Source organism: Talpa europaea, assembly GCF_964194135.1.
Source record: "Talpa europaea genome assembly, chromosome: 2".
Lineage (NCBI taxonomy): Eukaryota > Metazoa > Chordata > Mammalia > Eulipotyphla > Talpidae > Talpa > Talpa europaea.
Genome location: NC_140068.1, coordinates 3,896,754 through 3,909,758, shown reverse-complemented (window position 1 = coordinate 3,909,758; position 13,005 = coordinate 3,896,754). Strand labels below are relative to the sequence as shown.

At 46.6% G+C, this 13,005-nt stretch overlaps 1 protein-coding gene across 1 annotated transcript in view; it reads right to left on the bottom strand.

Moving 5' to 3' along the window:
* The window catches only part of PLG (plasminogen), a gene marked incomplete at both ends in the record, with an annotated part of 37,117 nt that extends 24,461 nt beyond the window's left edge, over positions 1-12,656 (bottom strand). Inside the window, 7 exons of the mRNA XM_084227878.1 lie at positions 218-336; positions 1,259-1,379; positions 2,479-2,618; positions 4,003-4,117; positions 8,137-8,243; positions 9,464-9,599; positions 12,608-12,656. Of these exons, the coding sequence (XP_084084004.1) occupies positions 218-336; positions 1,259-1,379; positions 2,479-2,618; positions 4,003-4,117; positions 8,137-8,243; positions 9,464-9,599; positions 12,608-12,656 (787 nt within the window). The remainder of the gene's footprint in view (positions 1-217; positions 337-1,258; positions 1,380-2,478; positions 2,619-4,002; positions 4,118-8,136; positions 8,244-9,463; positions 9,600-12,607) is intronic.
* Between the last annotated feature and the right edge of the window lie 349 nt (positions 12,657-13,005).

Here is a 13,005-nt window from a genome sequence, read left to right as displayed (position 1 = left end):
AACTGTATTCTGAAGAGGCAGGAATTTCTAAAGGAAAACAACAAGCAGATGCTCTGGCCAATTGCTTTCATAACCATAAATCGCCTTAGAAGAGTAATAAAATAAAGACCAGTCACATCTCGTGGAACTTGGCCTGCAGACACTAATACATCTTTTTTCTCTGTGCCAAGGGAAGGACAGGCCAGAATCCCTGAAGACTGGGTGGAGCCATACTTACTACAGCGTGGGATGTCACAGAATTCCCAGCGTTTTTGGGGATTTGTGGTGAAACACCAGGGGCGGGGCTCTCCATCCGGGTTACGGCAGTAATTCATCTTCAAGTTCTTGCTTGGAAATCTGAATAGGTGAGAAGGATTTTAACAGCACCAAACATTTACACTCATGGTGAGAGCAGTGTCACGTGAGCCCGTCTGAAGCACCTGCCACATGCTGGTCAGGGCAAGCACCCGAGTCGGTGGTGGGGTAAAGGCCATCCTCAAAGAGGTGCCAGTCTCGTAAGAAGCATGCTAGTTAGTTTACATGTACGACATTACTGAGCAAATCAATAACTATCTCCATCTGGAAAAGTGATTTAAGCAAACTCCAGTTATTCATGTGCAAATAATCACAATTTTTTTAAATAATAACAATTTTTAAAACATAAAGTACTCATTGACTAGAAATAGTCAACAAGTACAGCCAGAAGTTGGCACCTTCAAAGCTTAAAGGAACAGTCCTTCTGGTAGAGCAGATTCTAGTCTTGCTAGCTTCTAGATTTATAGAAACTCACAGACAAGCCGTGCCTCTGTGAGCTCACACCACAGTGCACCCCTTAGCGCAGTCAGTGGCTGGGACTGTGAGACTGAAAGTGAGCTTTGGTGCCATTGTTTTCCAGACCCCAAGAGTGCAAAAGAAAGAAAAAAGTTAGCCAAACTTTTTGAAGCTTGTATTTACAGAAAGCAGATTCTGAATCTCACTGACCCAGCTTGAGCAAGTAGAAGCCAATGACCTTGAACTGAGCTCCAGGGTCAGCTAGAGATGAGAATGCAGAGGAGAAGCATCCTACCCAGAGGCAGGGACCCACTCTAGAAATTCAAAACCTCAGATATGTGAGAAAAGCTTCCTCATACTTACGGATGAACTGCCCAAAGACTGGGCAATGAAGCTTAGCCAAGTCCACCATTTCTTTGCCCTCAGTCTGCTTTTCAAACAATAAAATTGAATTCATTTTTTCATAATCCTGCCTCCTAAAACCTATGTAACCTCAGCTGGTTCTTACTTGGAAGGGAGGTACCCATGGGCATGTGGGGTCTGAGAGTCCCAGGCCTGGCATTCAATTCCGGACATGGTCTTGGAAATTTTGCCCACATAATGTTCTCCACTGCAGTGCATACATTCATCTGGGTAGACAGGGGTAGAAGGAAAGAGAGGATGAAAAAAGCCAAATGGATGAAGCAGACAAGGGTAAAAACTAGACTCCCACAGAAAGGCCTCTAATACCTCTTCCCACATGCTAGTATGTACTTTCCAACAATTGCTTGGTGATGAAATTGGCAATGAAGACTCCATTCTCTAATACAATTTAAAATGTCCTTCTTCAAAGAGTAAAATCAGCATATTTTGGTCAAACGCCTCCCTCCCCATCAACTAGTAGATTCACGAACAAACCCACACATTCCACAAAGCCTAGTTTGCAAACAGGGGCACACTGACCCCTGGTGGGCAGGATGAAAACTGGGGGACTAGGGTCCTGTGTTCTCAGAAGTCTATCGATCTTCTATAGGATTTTTAACTTTTGACATTTTCATTTTCAGTCATGATCTTTATAATTTTCTATAAAATTATTCTTATCAGATGGGTGGCTACAAAATAAGATGGGACCCTCCTAGGACTTAGAGCAGGAGATTCTGCTTGTGCTCTTGGCTTTGCTGGAGAATGCTGTTGTCTCAAAGGACAGTCATTCCTTTTTATATTTTTGAGAAGCACAACTGACTGATTTGGGCTTTCTTAAATTATTTAAAAACTCAGTCCGTTTAGCAAGGACTTTTCAGGTGAACTGCTTGACTGGTCAGGCTATTCAAACAATGAAGTGTTGATGTAAAATCCAATTCATTGCTTATCTTCAACCAAACAATAACGTGTACTGCCTTCAGTGACTGTTGTTTGAGTTTTCTGAGTTTGGTGCTTGTATTTGAGCTATTTAATTGCAAATCAGTTCAGCAATTGTTTGGTGGTGTAGGAGCTTTAAGCACCAGAAGTTTATTTCTGGAGTTTATATCTCATTTAATATCTGGAGGTGTTGAAGTAACACTGATAAAAATCATCGTGACCGTAACAAAGGTCTGTGCAAACTTCTGGTGCTTTCCAGGAGGTGTGCCCATCTTTCCATCTTGCCCGACAGGTGCTAATTGGTAGCTAATAACACCCCATGGGAGACTGCCGGACAGCAAGTGACCATGCAGGCAGGCGTGGACGGACTTTCTAGAGCACCCCGCTGACCTTCGCACTGGGGAATGTTGCAGAAGTCATATCTGAGGTCGGGATCTGTGGTGTAACACCAGGGCCCATCTGGGTCGTTGTCCGGGTTCCGGCAGTAATTCTCTTCCAGGCCCTCTTGCGGGTATTGGTCAGGCGAGTACCTGCGGAGGAAGGAAAGCAATCACTGACAGTGTTTGCACATCCGTGTGTTATCTGCAAAACGAGAAGCTTCTATCTGAGGCTGCAGGTTCTATCGTCCAACAATCTTTGGGCTGAGCACTGAGCTCTGTGCTGTGTGATCTTCTGTCTCCCCATGGACTGGCGTCTCCAGCACAGTCACTGGTGTGACCGTAGCTGCAATGTTGACGCCACGTCTGAGACAGAGGGCCACCTTTCCACGCAGTGGGCAGAAAGAAAGTCTCAAACCCTATCATTTTCCTAAGCTTCCAAACCCTGCCTCTGGCAGCGCATTTCTCTCTGTAAAAACAACTGTAGTCATTACCTCATGTCTGTGAGGACTTCGTACCGAGTGTTAAAGCTGAAACCTCTGTGTGCCGTCTCTCAATTAGTCTTAATAAAATCCCCATCGGGATGGGGTTACCCCAGTTTGACAGAGGAGGATATGGAAAAGCAGCAACACAAAACAGAATGAATCTTGCCTGAGCTTGAATGAGAAGTGAGTGGCAAGTGAGGTATTTAGAGTTGGAGCTGCTGGTCCCTAAGTGCTCCCCTGAAACACGGCAGAGTTAATAGGGGGAGGGCTTCATGCTCATTGTCAGTTCTGGGGGTGAGCCGCTACAGAGAGAGAAAAAATTAGATCAATAGCCCAAGACTTGAATCTGGAAAGGCAGCGTTTGTTCTGGTTCTTCTGGTAAAATGCACCCTTTCAAGACCTGGTCTCCTCCGCTGCTGGGTGGAGCAGACCCACGTGAGCCCGGGACCCTGGCTCAGTGATTTGACCATTTGGTTGAATTATTTTACCTCGATGTCCTGGAAATATTAGCTCTGCCCTTCTCATGGGGATGTGAGAAGGTGATGTGGGGGTTGAGGGCAGCTAACGGACACTAAATTCCTATTGGATGAGCAGATACTGAGACCATAAGGCCTCCTAACACCGTATTAGGGAAAGTCTGAAAAAAAAAAAGAGACTAAAGCAGAGCAGAGTTGTGAGAGAATCTGTTTTTCACTGAGGTTTTATTTCCTGTTTGGCTCCGAAATGTTCCGGTGAACACAGGCGAGGGTCTGAGTTGATGAGCTTGACTGTGGCTGATCTGCCCTACACAGTGATCTCTGGTCTTTTCTCAGACTCGGCCTAGAATCCATGGTGTTCTTGGTCCTTGTTCTAAGTCTTCTGGGGGGGCACATACACAAGACTGCGGGAGAGCAACCATCTTCCACTTTCATTCTACAAATCAGTGGCCCTTCCCATGTCATCTCTGGAAGGTTCTCTGAACCTAGTTGCTCACATATTCTGTTTTGACCTAGAAGTCATGGGCTCTGCCTCTGTCCGGCAGGTGGACATGAAGGTGAGAGAGAGCGGCTTACCTGGGTCTGTGTGGGAATGAGCTGCTCCACTTTTGACAGGTCACGCCATTTTTCGTCTTGGATATCGTGCCCCTGTAGTTCTTCCCATTTCCGGTCTTGCACTCTGAAAGATACACTGAAAGGAAGAAGTGGTCAGCTGCCTTCCCAAGAACACCAGGGAGAGACCCTGCATGGGTTGACAGAAAGGGCTTGCACGTGGGAGACACCGTTTCCTCCGATCTAAAGAGCGAGTGCTGCCAACTGGGAGGTTTTGCGCGGCTTATAAATATTTGCTTCGGTGCCTCCAGTTCATACAATTGTTTACCAGCAATTTAAGTATTTCATGAACACCAGCTTTGTCCACTGGTGCATTTATCTTACTGCCGTCCCCTGAATGTGTGCTGGTGTGGCCCTAGTGGTGGTGTTAAATAATGACAAGCCATAAGTGTCCACTATAAAAAATATATACTTTTAAAAAAGAAACTTGTCATTGATTAATTTATGAGCCTATTAAAGTAAAAAAAAATTAATGTTTTAATATGAATGGGTCGAGTGCAGCAAATCCTAAACATTATAGTAACACAACGTTGTAAGGGCTAGAAGGTTCCTCTAGCGATTCCTGATCTTCCCATTTACAGATGAAGAAATTTAGACCTCAAGTCATAACAGACTCAAATGATAAACTCTAAAGATAGTAGGTGGCAGATCAAGGCTCTCAGCAGCAAGGAAGTACCCTGTTTAGTTCTGAAAGAGCTGTGTTCACCGAGCCTTTTGGCCTGTGGCTCATGCACTGGACGTGGTACCCCCTGGGGCCAAGCTTGCTAGCTGCTGGGGACGCAGGGAACATGCAGCAAGACCCTCCTTGGCGGCGCTCACATTCTAGTGGAGTCAGAGGCTGGTCCAAGAGCCATCAAGGACACAAATTATGAAATGAGGGGATATATGGTAGCAGAAACAACACCCTGAGGAGAGAGTGAATGGGGCTGAGATGTTTTAGGCAGAGATCAAACTCACTCCTATTTTTTGAGATTTCAGTATTTTGAATGTGAAAAGGTACCGAATGGGCTATCAAACTGTTATCCACTTTACATATTTACAACATGTTTTCGGCTGCCCACCCAGCCACCCACCAGCCAGTGGGCGCCAACCTCTCTTTGAAACACACTGTCAGTTGCCCGCTGGTGACCTGCCTGTGACCGACAGTCACTTTCCAGGGTGCCCACCCACTTCTGCTCCCACCACTTGGGTTGTATGCTTCCGAGATTCAGTTGCTTTTATTGTCAACTGTTTATACAACTAGATTTGATTAAAGAGGATCTAAACTGAGAAAAGAATATTTAAAAGTATAGCTTAAGATCAGTGTTTTAAGTACTTGAAAGGGATGAACTGTTTCAAGATTTGCTGTCACATCCACCGAGGGCAACCCCCTCACCTGAGTGACTCAGAGTGTGAGAGAAACTCATATAACAAAAAGTTATTCTATTCTACAGTCAGAGCGATCAATAGCTGTCTCTAGACCTTGCTCCACTTCAAAGAGGAAATGTATTAGAAAGGGAGTGCACAAGAGTGTGGTTTATGCAAGAAAACACCAGATACCTTCTGCTGGTGACCCCAGAGGTGAAAAAACAAAAAGCAAAAAGCATCTGTTGTTCATGAGAAACACCCAGGTAAACTGGGTTTGTCAATGAGCATGTAAAGAATTTAAGGTGGATGTGTCATCCTTTATGATCCCCGACGTTAGCCATGTTTTAATTAATTGATCAATTATCTGGGGTCAGTACTTGTAGGGCACCTACGGCAAACTGATGCGTTCAACCAAGCATGACATGTGATGTTGTCACTAGCTCTTCATGGAGAGGTATTGTCACCATAGACATGCTACATTTATCAAAAGTGCAAACTCAAGGTACTTTGGAAGCCTCAGACCCGGGAGATAGGGAGGATCTGGCCATGGGAAGAATAGAGGTGTCCCCTGCAGAAGAAGGTGGCCTGGCAAGTGGGCGGGACCAGATCCCTGCCAGTGTAGAAGTGAGGGCCCTTGGCATTGGGTCGGTATCTGAGTGTCATGCCAAGGGCATCAGGGAGGAGACCAACCAGCCTCTTCGGGGGCCCAGCCAGTGACAACGCGGCTAGGACCCAAGGGCGGCAGGTGGCAGATGTAAATGGGAACTGACCTGACTATTCCCGGAACAGCCTGGCAGCGCGGCCGCGGTGGGTGGATAGCCCACAGTAAAGAAACAAGCATCAAAAATGACTTTTGACTTTTCACCTCTCTTCTGTTTATATGTACCTGCTGGCGTTTATATAACCTTCGCTCCTCTCCACCACCTTGACAACCAGCAACGATTCAACTCCTGATGCTCCTTCTGGTTAACAATTTACAAATGTCATATTTATTTTTTTTAATTTTTTTATTTTAACATTTATCATTTTTTACGTCTTTTTAGACAATATTTGCTTCCCCACCCCCACCCCCTCAGATTGAGTCCCCACAGAACTTCCTTCCCCGGGGCACCCGTGCACCATCACCTCAGTCCCCTGTGCTCCTCCCTCTCTCCCTCTCACCCCTCTGCCTCCTCCCCTGCAGGATGTCTCTGGTTTATAATTGTCTGTTTTTGCTTTGTTGTGGTTTGTACTGTTATTATTATTATTTTTTATACCTATATCTTATTTGGTTCCCCTATATTCCTGCTATAAGTGACACTATCCAATATTTTTCTTTTTTCCTTCTGGCTTATTTCACTGAGCATAATTCCTTCTAGCTCCATCTACATTGCTGTGAATGGCATGTGTTTATCTTTTTGAAGGCTGAGTAATATTCCGTGGTGTATATGTACCACATCTTCTTGATCCAGTCATCTATTTTTGGGCATTTGGGTTATTTCCAGGTTTTCCCTATTGTAAATAGTGCTGCAATAAACATAGGGGTGCAGGTGCTCTTTTGAATCAATGTTTTTGTGTCCTTTGGGTAGATCCCTAGGAGTGGAATTGCAGAGACGTATGGTACAAATGTCGTATTTAAATATTAGCATTTTGAAGGGAGAATCCACTGGACCTTCTTTGTTTTCATTCGATGGCTAGTAGGTAATGCTGTATGGAAGAACTCGCTATAGGTAAGAACATATAACGTCACTGCAGAAATGTCAGATTTACTCTGTTCTGTAATCTCAAGCGGTGGAGGTGGCAGTAGCAGCAATACCGTCGCAGAGCTCAGGATGAGCCAGTGTGTAGAATAACCCTAAACTAACTAAATACTTTTAATTTTTTTTCTTTTTTGATGACACTAGAATGTAGCAAGTCACTGTCAAAAATCCACGAGGCAGGATAGTTCTCCTTATCTTTAACACTTGTGGTATAGAACTTGGGGGCTAATTGGATCCTACAGATGGGAACGGGAAGCACCACACGTCCTCCTTACTGGAACATGCACGTGTATAAAAAGACAGACAGGAACTCTACATGCTGGGACTGTTTATCTAGAAATTCAGGGAAACTAGGGAAAAGGACTACTAACTCCTACACACTTCCCAATAGCATTTCAGAGTCTGGGAGAAGTATAGATCATGACCCCCAAAAAATAGAATTTTGTGAATAAAAATAAGGACCCCTCTCTACCCAAAGGATACTGAGGATTAAAAGCAGCTCAGTGTTCCGACTCAGCTCAGCCTCGCTCCTCCCACCCCCGCAGGGCACGACGTGGCTGCAGCTGGGGGTGGCGAGGCCTAGTGAAATGGTCGGGAAACCAGATGACTTCACACTCGTCAGATAGCAATAAACCCGATCAAGTGTATCAAAGACGAGGGCACACGCAAAGCTCTTCAACACTGGAAAGCACGGTGGCTAGCAGAGGGGCGGGGGCAGGCGGGGTGGGGAGATGTCCTGGTGCCCGGACACCAGAGCTTTGTTGGCATGAGTGACACTGGCGTGCAGGTGGGGCCTGGCACTGGGCTCCTCAAATTAGATAGCTTTGTGGGTGAACAGTAAATCAGTAACATCGATTTAAAAAAAAAGAATGCATGGACCAACAAAAATTCTGTTCATATATTCAAGATAATCTCTGCTCCGATAAATCACAGATAATAAAAAATGGGGGGGGCAAGGCTAGGAGGGAGGAAAAGAAAAAGAGGCAGAGGAGGAGAAAGACACTGGACTCACTTTTCTTTTCAAATAAGATGACGTCCCGTCTCCGGATCACGGGGGCGGACTTGCTGTTGTCAGCCATGAGCACGCACTGCTGCTCTTTGCTGTGGAACTGGAAAGCCCTGCGGGCAGAGGCGCAAGCACAGCAGAGGTTTGCCTTTATTTAAGGGAAGCAAGTTTGTAATAATAAATGAGAGAACTCTAGAGGCGATTGTATCTCTTGGTGGATGAAGGAGCTCAGAAGAGTTTATGCCACAAGAGCAGGCAGCTCCTCACCTCATGCCCTCACCACCCCTCTCCAAATTTTCTCTTTCGACTCATCACTCACTTGTTCATCCCAATGAAGTGCAGAGCATTGGCTTTGGTGCTGGGAGGAGGTGACTGACGCTCTGAGCCGTTCCCCAGAGGCTCTAAATGACGCCCGACTCCTACCATCTCCCGTTGACCCCCAGCTCTACATGCGACCCCTCCCCTTCACCTCATCCTCCCTCGCCCATCCTCATGGGCCTTGGGGCTATGCCACCTGGCATCCAGGGCCATCCCGTACCTCTGCAGCCCCTCTCCTGCACAGCCTGGTTTGTCCCTGGTATCTCCCCCAGGCTCATGGCCACACTGCCCCTCTGCCTGGGAGGCCCCTCCATGTCATCTTCACTAGAACCTCGCTGGGTTCCCGCCTGCCTGCAGGCCTTCTCTAGCTGCCTCATCCTTGGGGATTCTTTCCTCTGAACCTTCACAGCATATTTGTGATATGATGATTACTGGTACTTTGCATTCTTTGGCTGTCTTTTAAAAAATGCTTTTTGGGGCCTCCCTGGTGGTGCAAGGGGTTAAGCACGGCACTATGAAGCAATCCGCAGCCTCTACAGCATGAGTTCGATCCCCAGCCAGCCAGGGAGAAACCACATGGTGCGGCAGACCTCTCCTGTCTCGCCTGCTGTTCCCCTCAGCAGTGTGTTCCAGTGAATCTGCCTGTTCTGTTCCCCACTCTGTCTCTGGTGAATCCTCTCACCCCCCCACACCTCTGGCCTGTACCCCAGCTCTTGTATGCATAAATAAATAAACCTACAAGATATACTAAAAACTAGAGCTCAGAACAATAGTGGCTGATATAATGTATAAAAGGAAATAACTTCTTTCAGGATCCTTGTTCTAAAGCAGACGCTAGCAACTGTTGTTTTGGTACCAGACAGGAACAAATACAGCTTCCAAACTGGTCCTGTGAAGTTCTTCCTTCCTGTTAAGTCCTATGTTTGTTAATAAATTCACAAACAAATTTCATATTGCCACAACGATAGCCTCAAAATGCGAGATCCCGGCCTAAGTTCAACGCGAGTGAAAGTACCTGCAGATGAAGCCAGTCTCCTCCTCGCACTTGGCCGCACAGTCTGCGATGCTTCCCAGGTGCAGCTGCTTCCTCGTGGTGCTGATCAGCGAGGCCCCCTGGGTGTTCACATAGTCGTCCAGGGGGTCTCCCTGACCTGTACATGGGGGTGAAAGTGGGACAATTGATCCTGTAGTCAATAGCACTCTGTAATTATCATCATTTGCCATTATTTGTATTGTAGCAATCATAAAACTGGGTGCTTTATTAGGAGAGAATGGGGGGCTAGGAATGAGATTATCTGGTCAGGAATCCACTCCATTAATTCACTGTGATACTGAAAGAAAGACTGGGTCTCCAGAGTAATAGATCAGAACTATCCAACAACTTCTTTGTGACAACTTTAATGGGGTTGAGCTCTTGGATAAGAAAACATGATCTGCTTGCTATGCACATCCGGGTCCTGGTGGACAGGGAGTTGCCATGGGTGGCAGCCCTGGAGTTACCCACGCCAGGAAGGGTAGAACTTGGAGCCCATCTGTGATTTCCAATGTGCAAGCTACGGTTGTGACACTCACTGTAACGGATGTAATTAACTATCTCTCAATGGTTCCACCTCAAGATAACAAAGATTTGGGTGAGTTGATCATGTTGAGAACAAATAAAACCTGCACTGAATCTCAGCTGCAATACAAGGTCATCTTTGCTGGGCTGAGTCCTGTGACATGTCACCATTAATAACAGGAGAGAATGGTTTTCACCTTGATGCCAGGTGTTTAGAAGAAATTGTAAAAGACCACAGCTTGGGACAAAAGCTGGGCCTCATTTTTCAGTGAGATCAAATCTGAGGCCGAGCGCCCCCCTGGGACCTTGCGTGGTGCCATGCAGGCCCACACAGCGTGTTCCCACCCTAGGCCCCAGGCCGCACCTGACCCAGTTCACCAGCTCTGTCCCAAGCCTGGAGCTGTCGACCTCTGACCTTCTGGGTAGGAACACTCTCCATTTTCACAGGATGAGAGGCCAAAGCAAGTTGAGAAAATGAAGCTAACAAGTTTCCCAAAAGTTTGCCAAAATGGGATTAGGCAACATGGCAACCTTGACCACTTTGGGAGCCGGGGGCTGGGCCCAGAGTCAGCCTGAGTGGGTTGGAGGGGGACAGGGACAGGCGCTGGGACAGCTGGAGGAGACAGGTCATGCAGAGGCTGCTGTGAAGGAAGCACTTCCTCAAAGCATCTGCGGGAATAGTTTGTACTTGAGACGAGGCATTCTAGAGCCTGTTGGCATCGTGATGGGAATCACCCAGCAGAAAGGAGAGTCGAGGGTCAGGTCCTCATCCTCAGGGAGGCCATCCCCACCCACCCGGGTGGGCACACACTGCCCAAGAGCCATGCCCAGGACACTCAGACGAAGGCACCCCAGTCCTTGACCTCTGCCCTCGCCCTCCTTGCTCATACCCAAACCAGAGGGGGTAGTTGCCCGGGAAGTTGGCTGGGGCAATTTTGCTTAAGCCACCAAAAAGCACCTGATCAAGTGGATCAAAGATGATGGAGAACTAAACATGAAGACACACAGTCAGGACTTTTTCTGCATTTTCTCCCAGTTTGTGCTCTCATTTCCAGAAGACTGTGCTTTGGTAAATCTGTCCATGTGATATAAAGTACAAATGCAGAAACTCTATAAATTGTATCCCCAGGAGAGTGAAATTAAGCCTTTTGAGGAGTTCTTAGGCTTCGGAGCAGGCCAGTGGCTGCGGTGTCCAAACATGAGAACTCCCATTTGCGTCCCTTTAGGACGTTCCTTGCCTAGAGCCGCCGAGACGCCCCTGCAGCTGGTATCCCAGGAAATAGCCTCGCAGGCACTATTTTTTTCTCGTTTGGTTTGAAAAATTTTCTCTTAATGTTTTCTTAAATCCAACTCCAGGGCTCATATGGCAATGGGGTGTACTGTGGTTTATTTGTTGACCAAGAAATATTAACAGATCTTGGGGCCTCCCTGGTGGTGCAAGGGGTTAAGCATCAGCACTATGAAGCTGTCCGCAGCCACTGAGGCACCAGTTCAATCCCCAGCCAGGAATGTGACCCACATGGCTCAGCAGACAGATCCTGGCTCCCCACTGCTCCCTTCAGCAGTGTGTTTCAGTCAGTCTGCCTGTTCTGCTCCCTGCTCTGTCTCTAGTGAATCCTCTCAGCCCCCACACCTCTGTATGCATAAATAAATCTTTTTTTGAAAAAAGGAATATTAACAGATCTTTTTTAAAACAAAGTGTTTTTATGCACAAGAGCAAATATAGAGACATTTGCTACCAAAACCAAACCTTGGCACTAAAGGACTATTTGCTGAGTTACGTCACAGGGCACACAGATGCCTGTGGTTTCTGCGGGTGTAAGAAGCAAGCATGTATGTTTGGAGCTTTGCTTAAGCCACGGCAAACAGGGAACTAGTGAAGACGATGAGAGGCTGGTCAGGAATGGCAGATAGTCAGGAGATGGGTCATTGTTTAAGATCGAAAGTGAGGAGCATGTGACACCCCAACAAAAATTATATAGTCAAGCTCAGACGAGGAAAGAAGACTGACAGCTTTGGGATGGTGAACTACACAGGCTTTTTTTTTTTTCCCCGCTAAAATAACCATCATTTAGGTTCAATCTTTTAGAAGTGAAAAGTCATTCTTCATTTTCTCTGCCATTTTTTCCCACTGTTCACAGTGAAATTAAATTTATTTCTTGAAGAATTCATCATCGACCTCCCCAATGGCGCAAGGGGTTAAGTCTCAGCTCTAAGAACTCAGCCTCTGTAGCATGAGTTCGATCCCCGGCCAGGGAGCTACCCACATGGTGCAGCAGACTTCTCCTGTCTCCCCGCTGCTCCCCTCAGCAGTGGGTTTCGGTAGATCCTCCTGCTCTGCTCCACACTCTGCTCCTGGTGGGTCCTCTCACCCGACTCCCACACCTCGGCCTGTACCCCAGCTCTTGTATACATAAATCAATAAATTGTTAAAAAAAATTCATCAATCAAAAAAATTCATCAATTCCTGATTATGAATCAGGAATCTCATGATTCAATATTAAATTGAACACATGGCACCCAAAGACATGGGGTGTCTCTGTCTAATACAGTGCTAGGAAAACATTATTGATTAGAGTGAAAGAAAACTTTAAATCTTACCTGATTTCAGAAACAAAAGAAGCAGAAGGACCACTTCCTTATGTTCCATTTTGGGACTGGCTAGAGTTTCCAGCAAGCCGTCTGTCCCAATCCCAAAATGTGTGTCTTGCAGGAGAGGAAATGCGTCCACAATCAATCAAGATCCATCAGTAGTTAATTATTTGCAAGGGCCCTCCCACTGCAGGCGGGAGGGGTCAAACATCACCTGATGAGAGGATGTTGAAACATTTGAGAGTAGAATCTGCAATAGCTGCTGGGAAGTGGAGGCAGCAGATCCCCTCCCCCCACCCCCACCCCCACCTGCCGCCCCCTGCTTGCCAGCTACTCATGGGCCCTATTTTCTGATTCCTCACCTCACCCACAGTCCTCACCTTTCCCATTTAGTCTAGTTTTCTTCT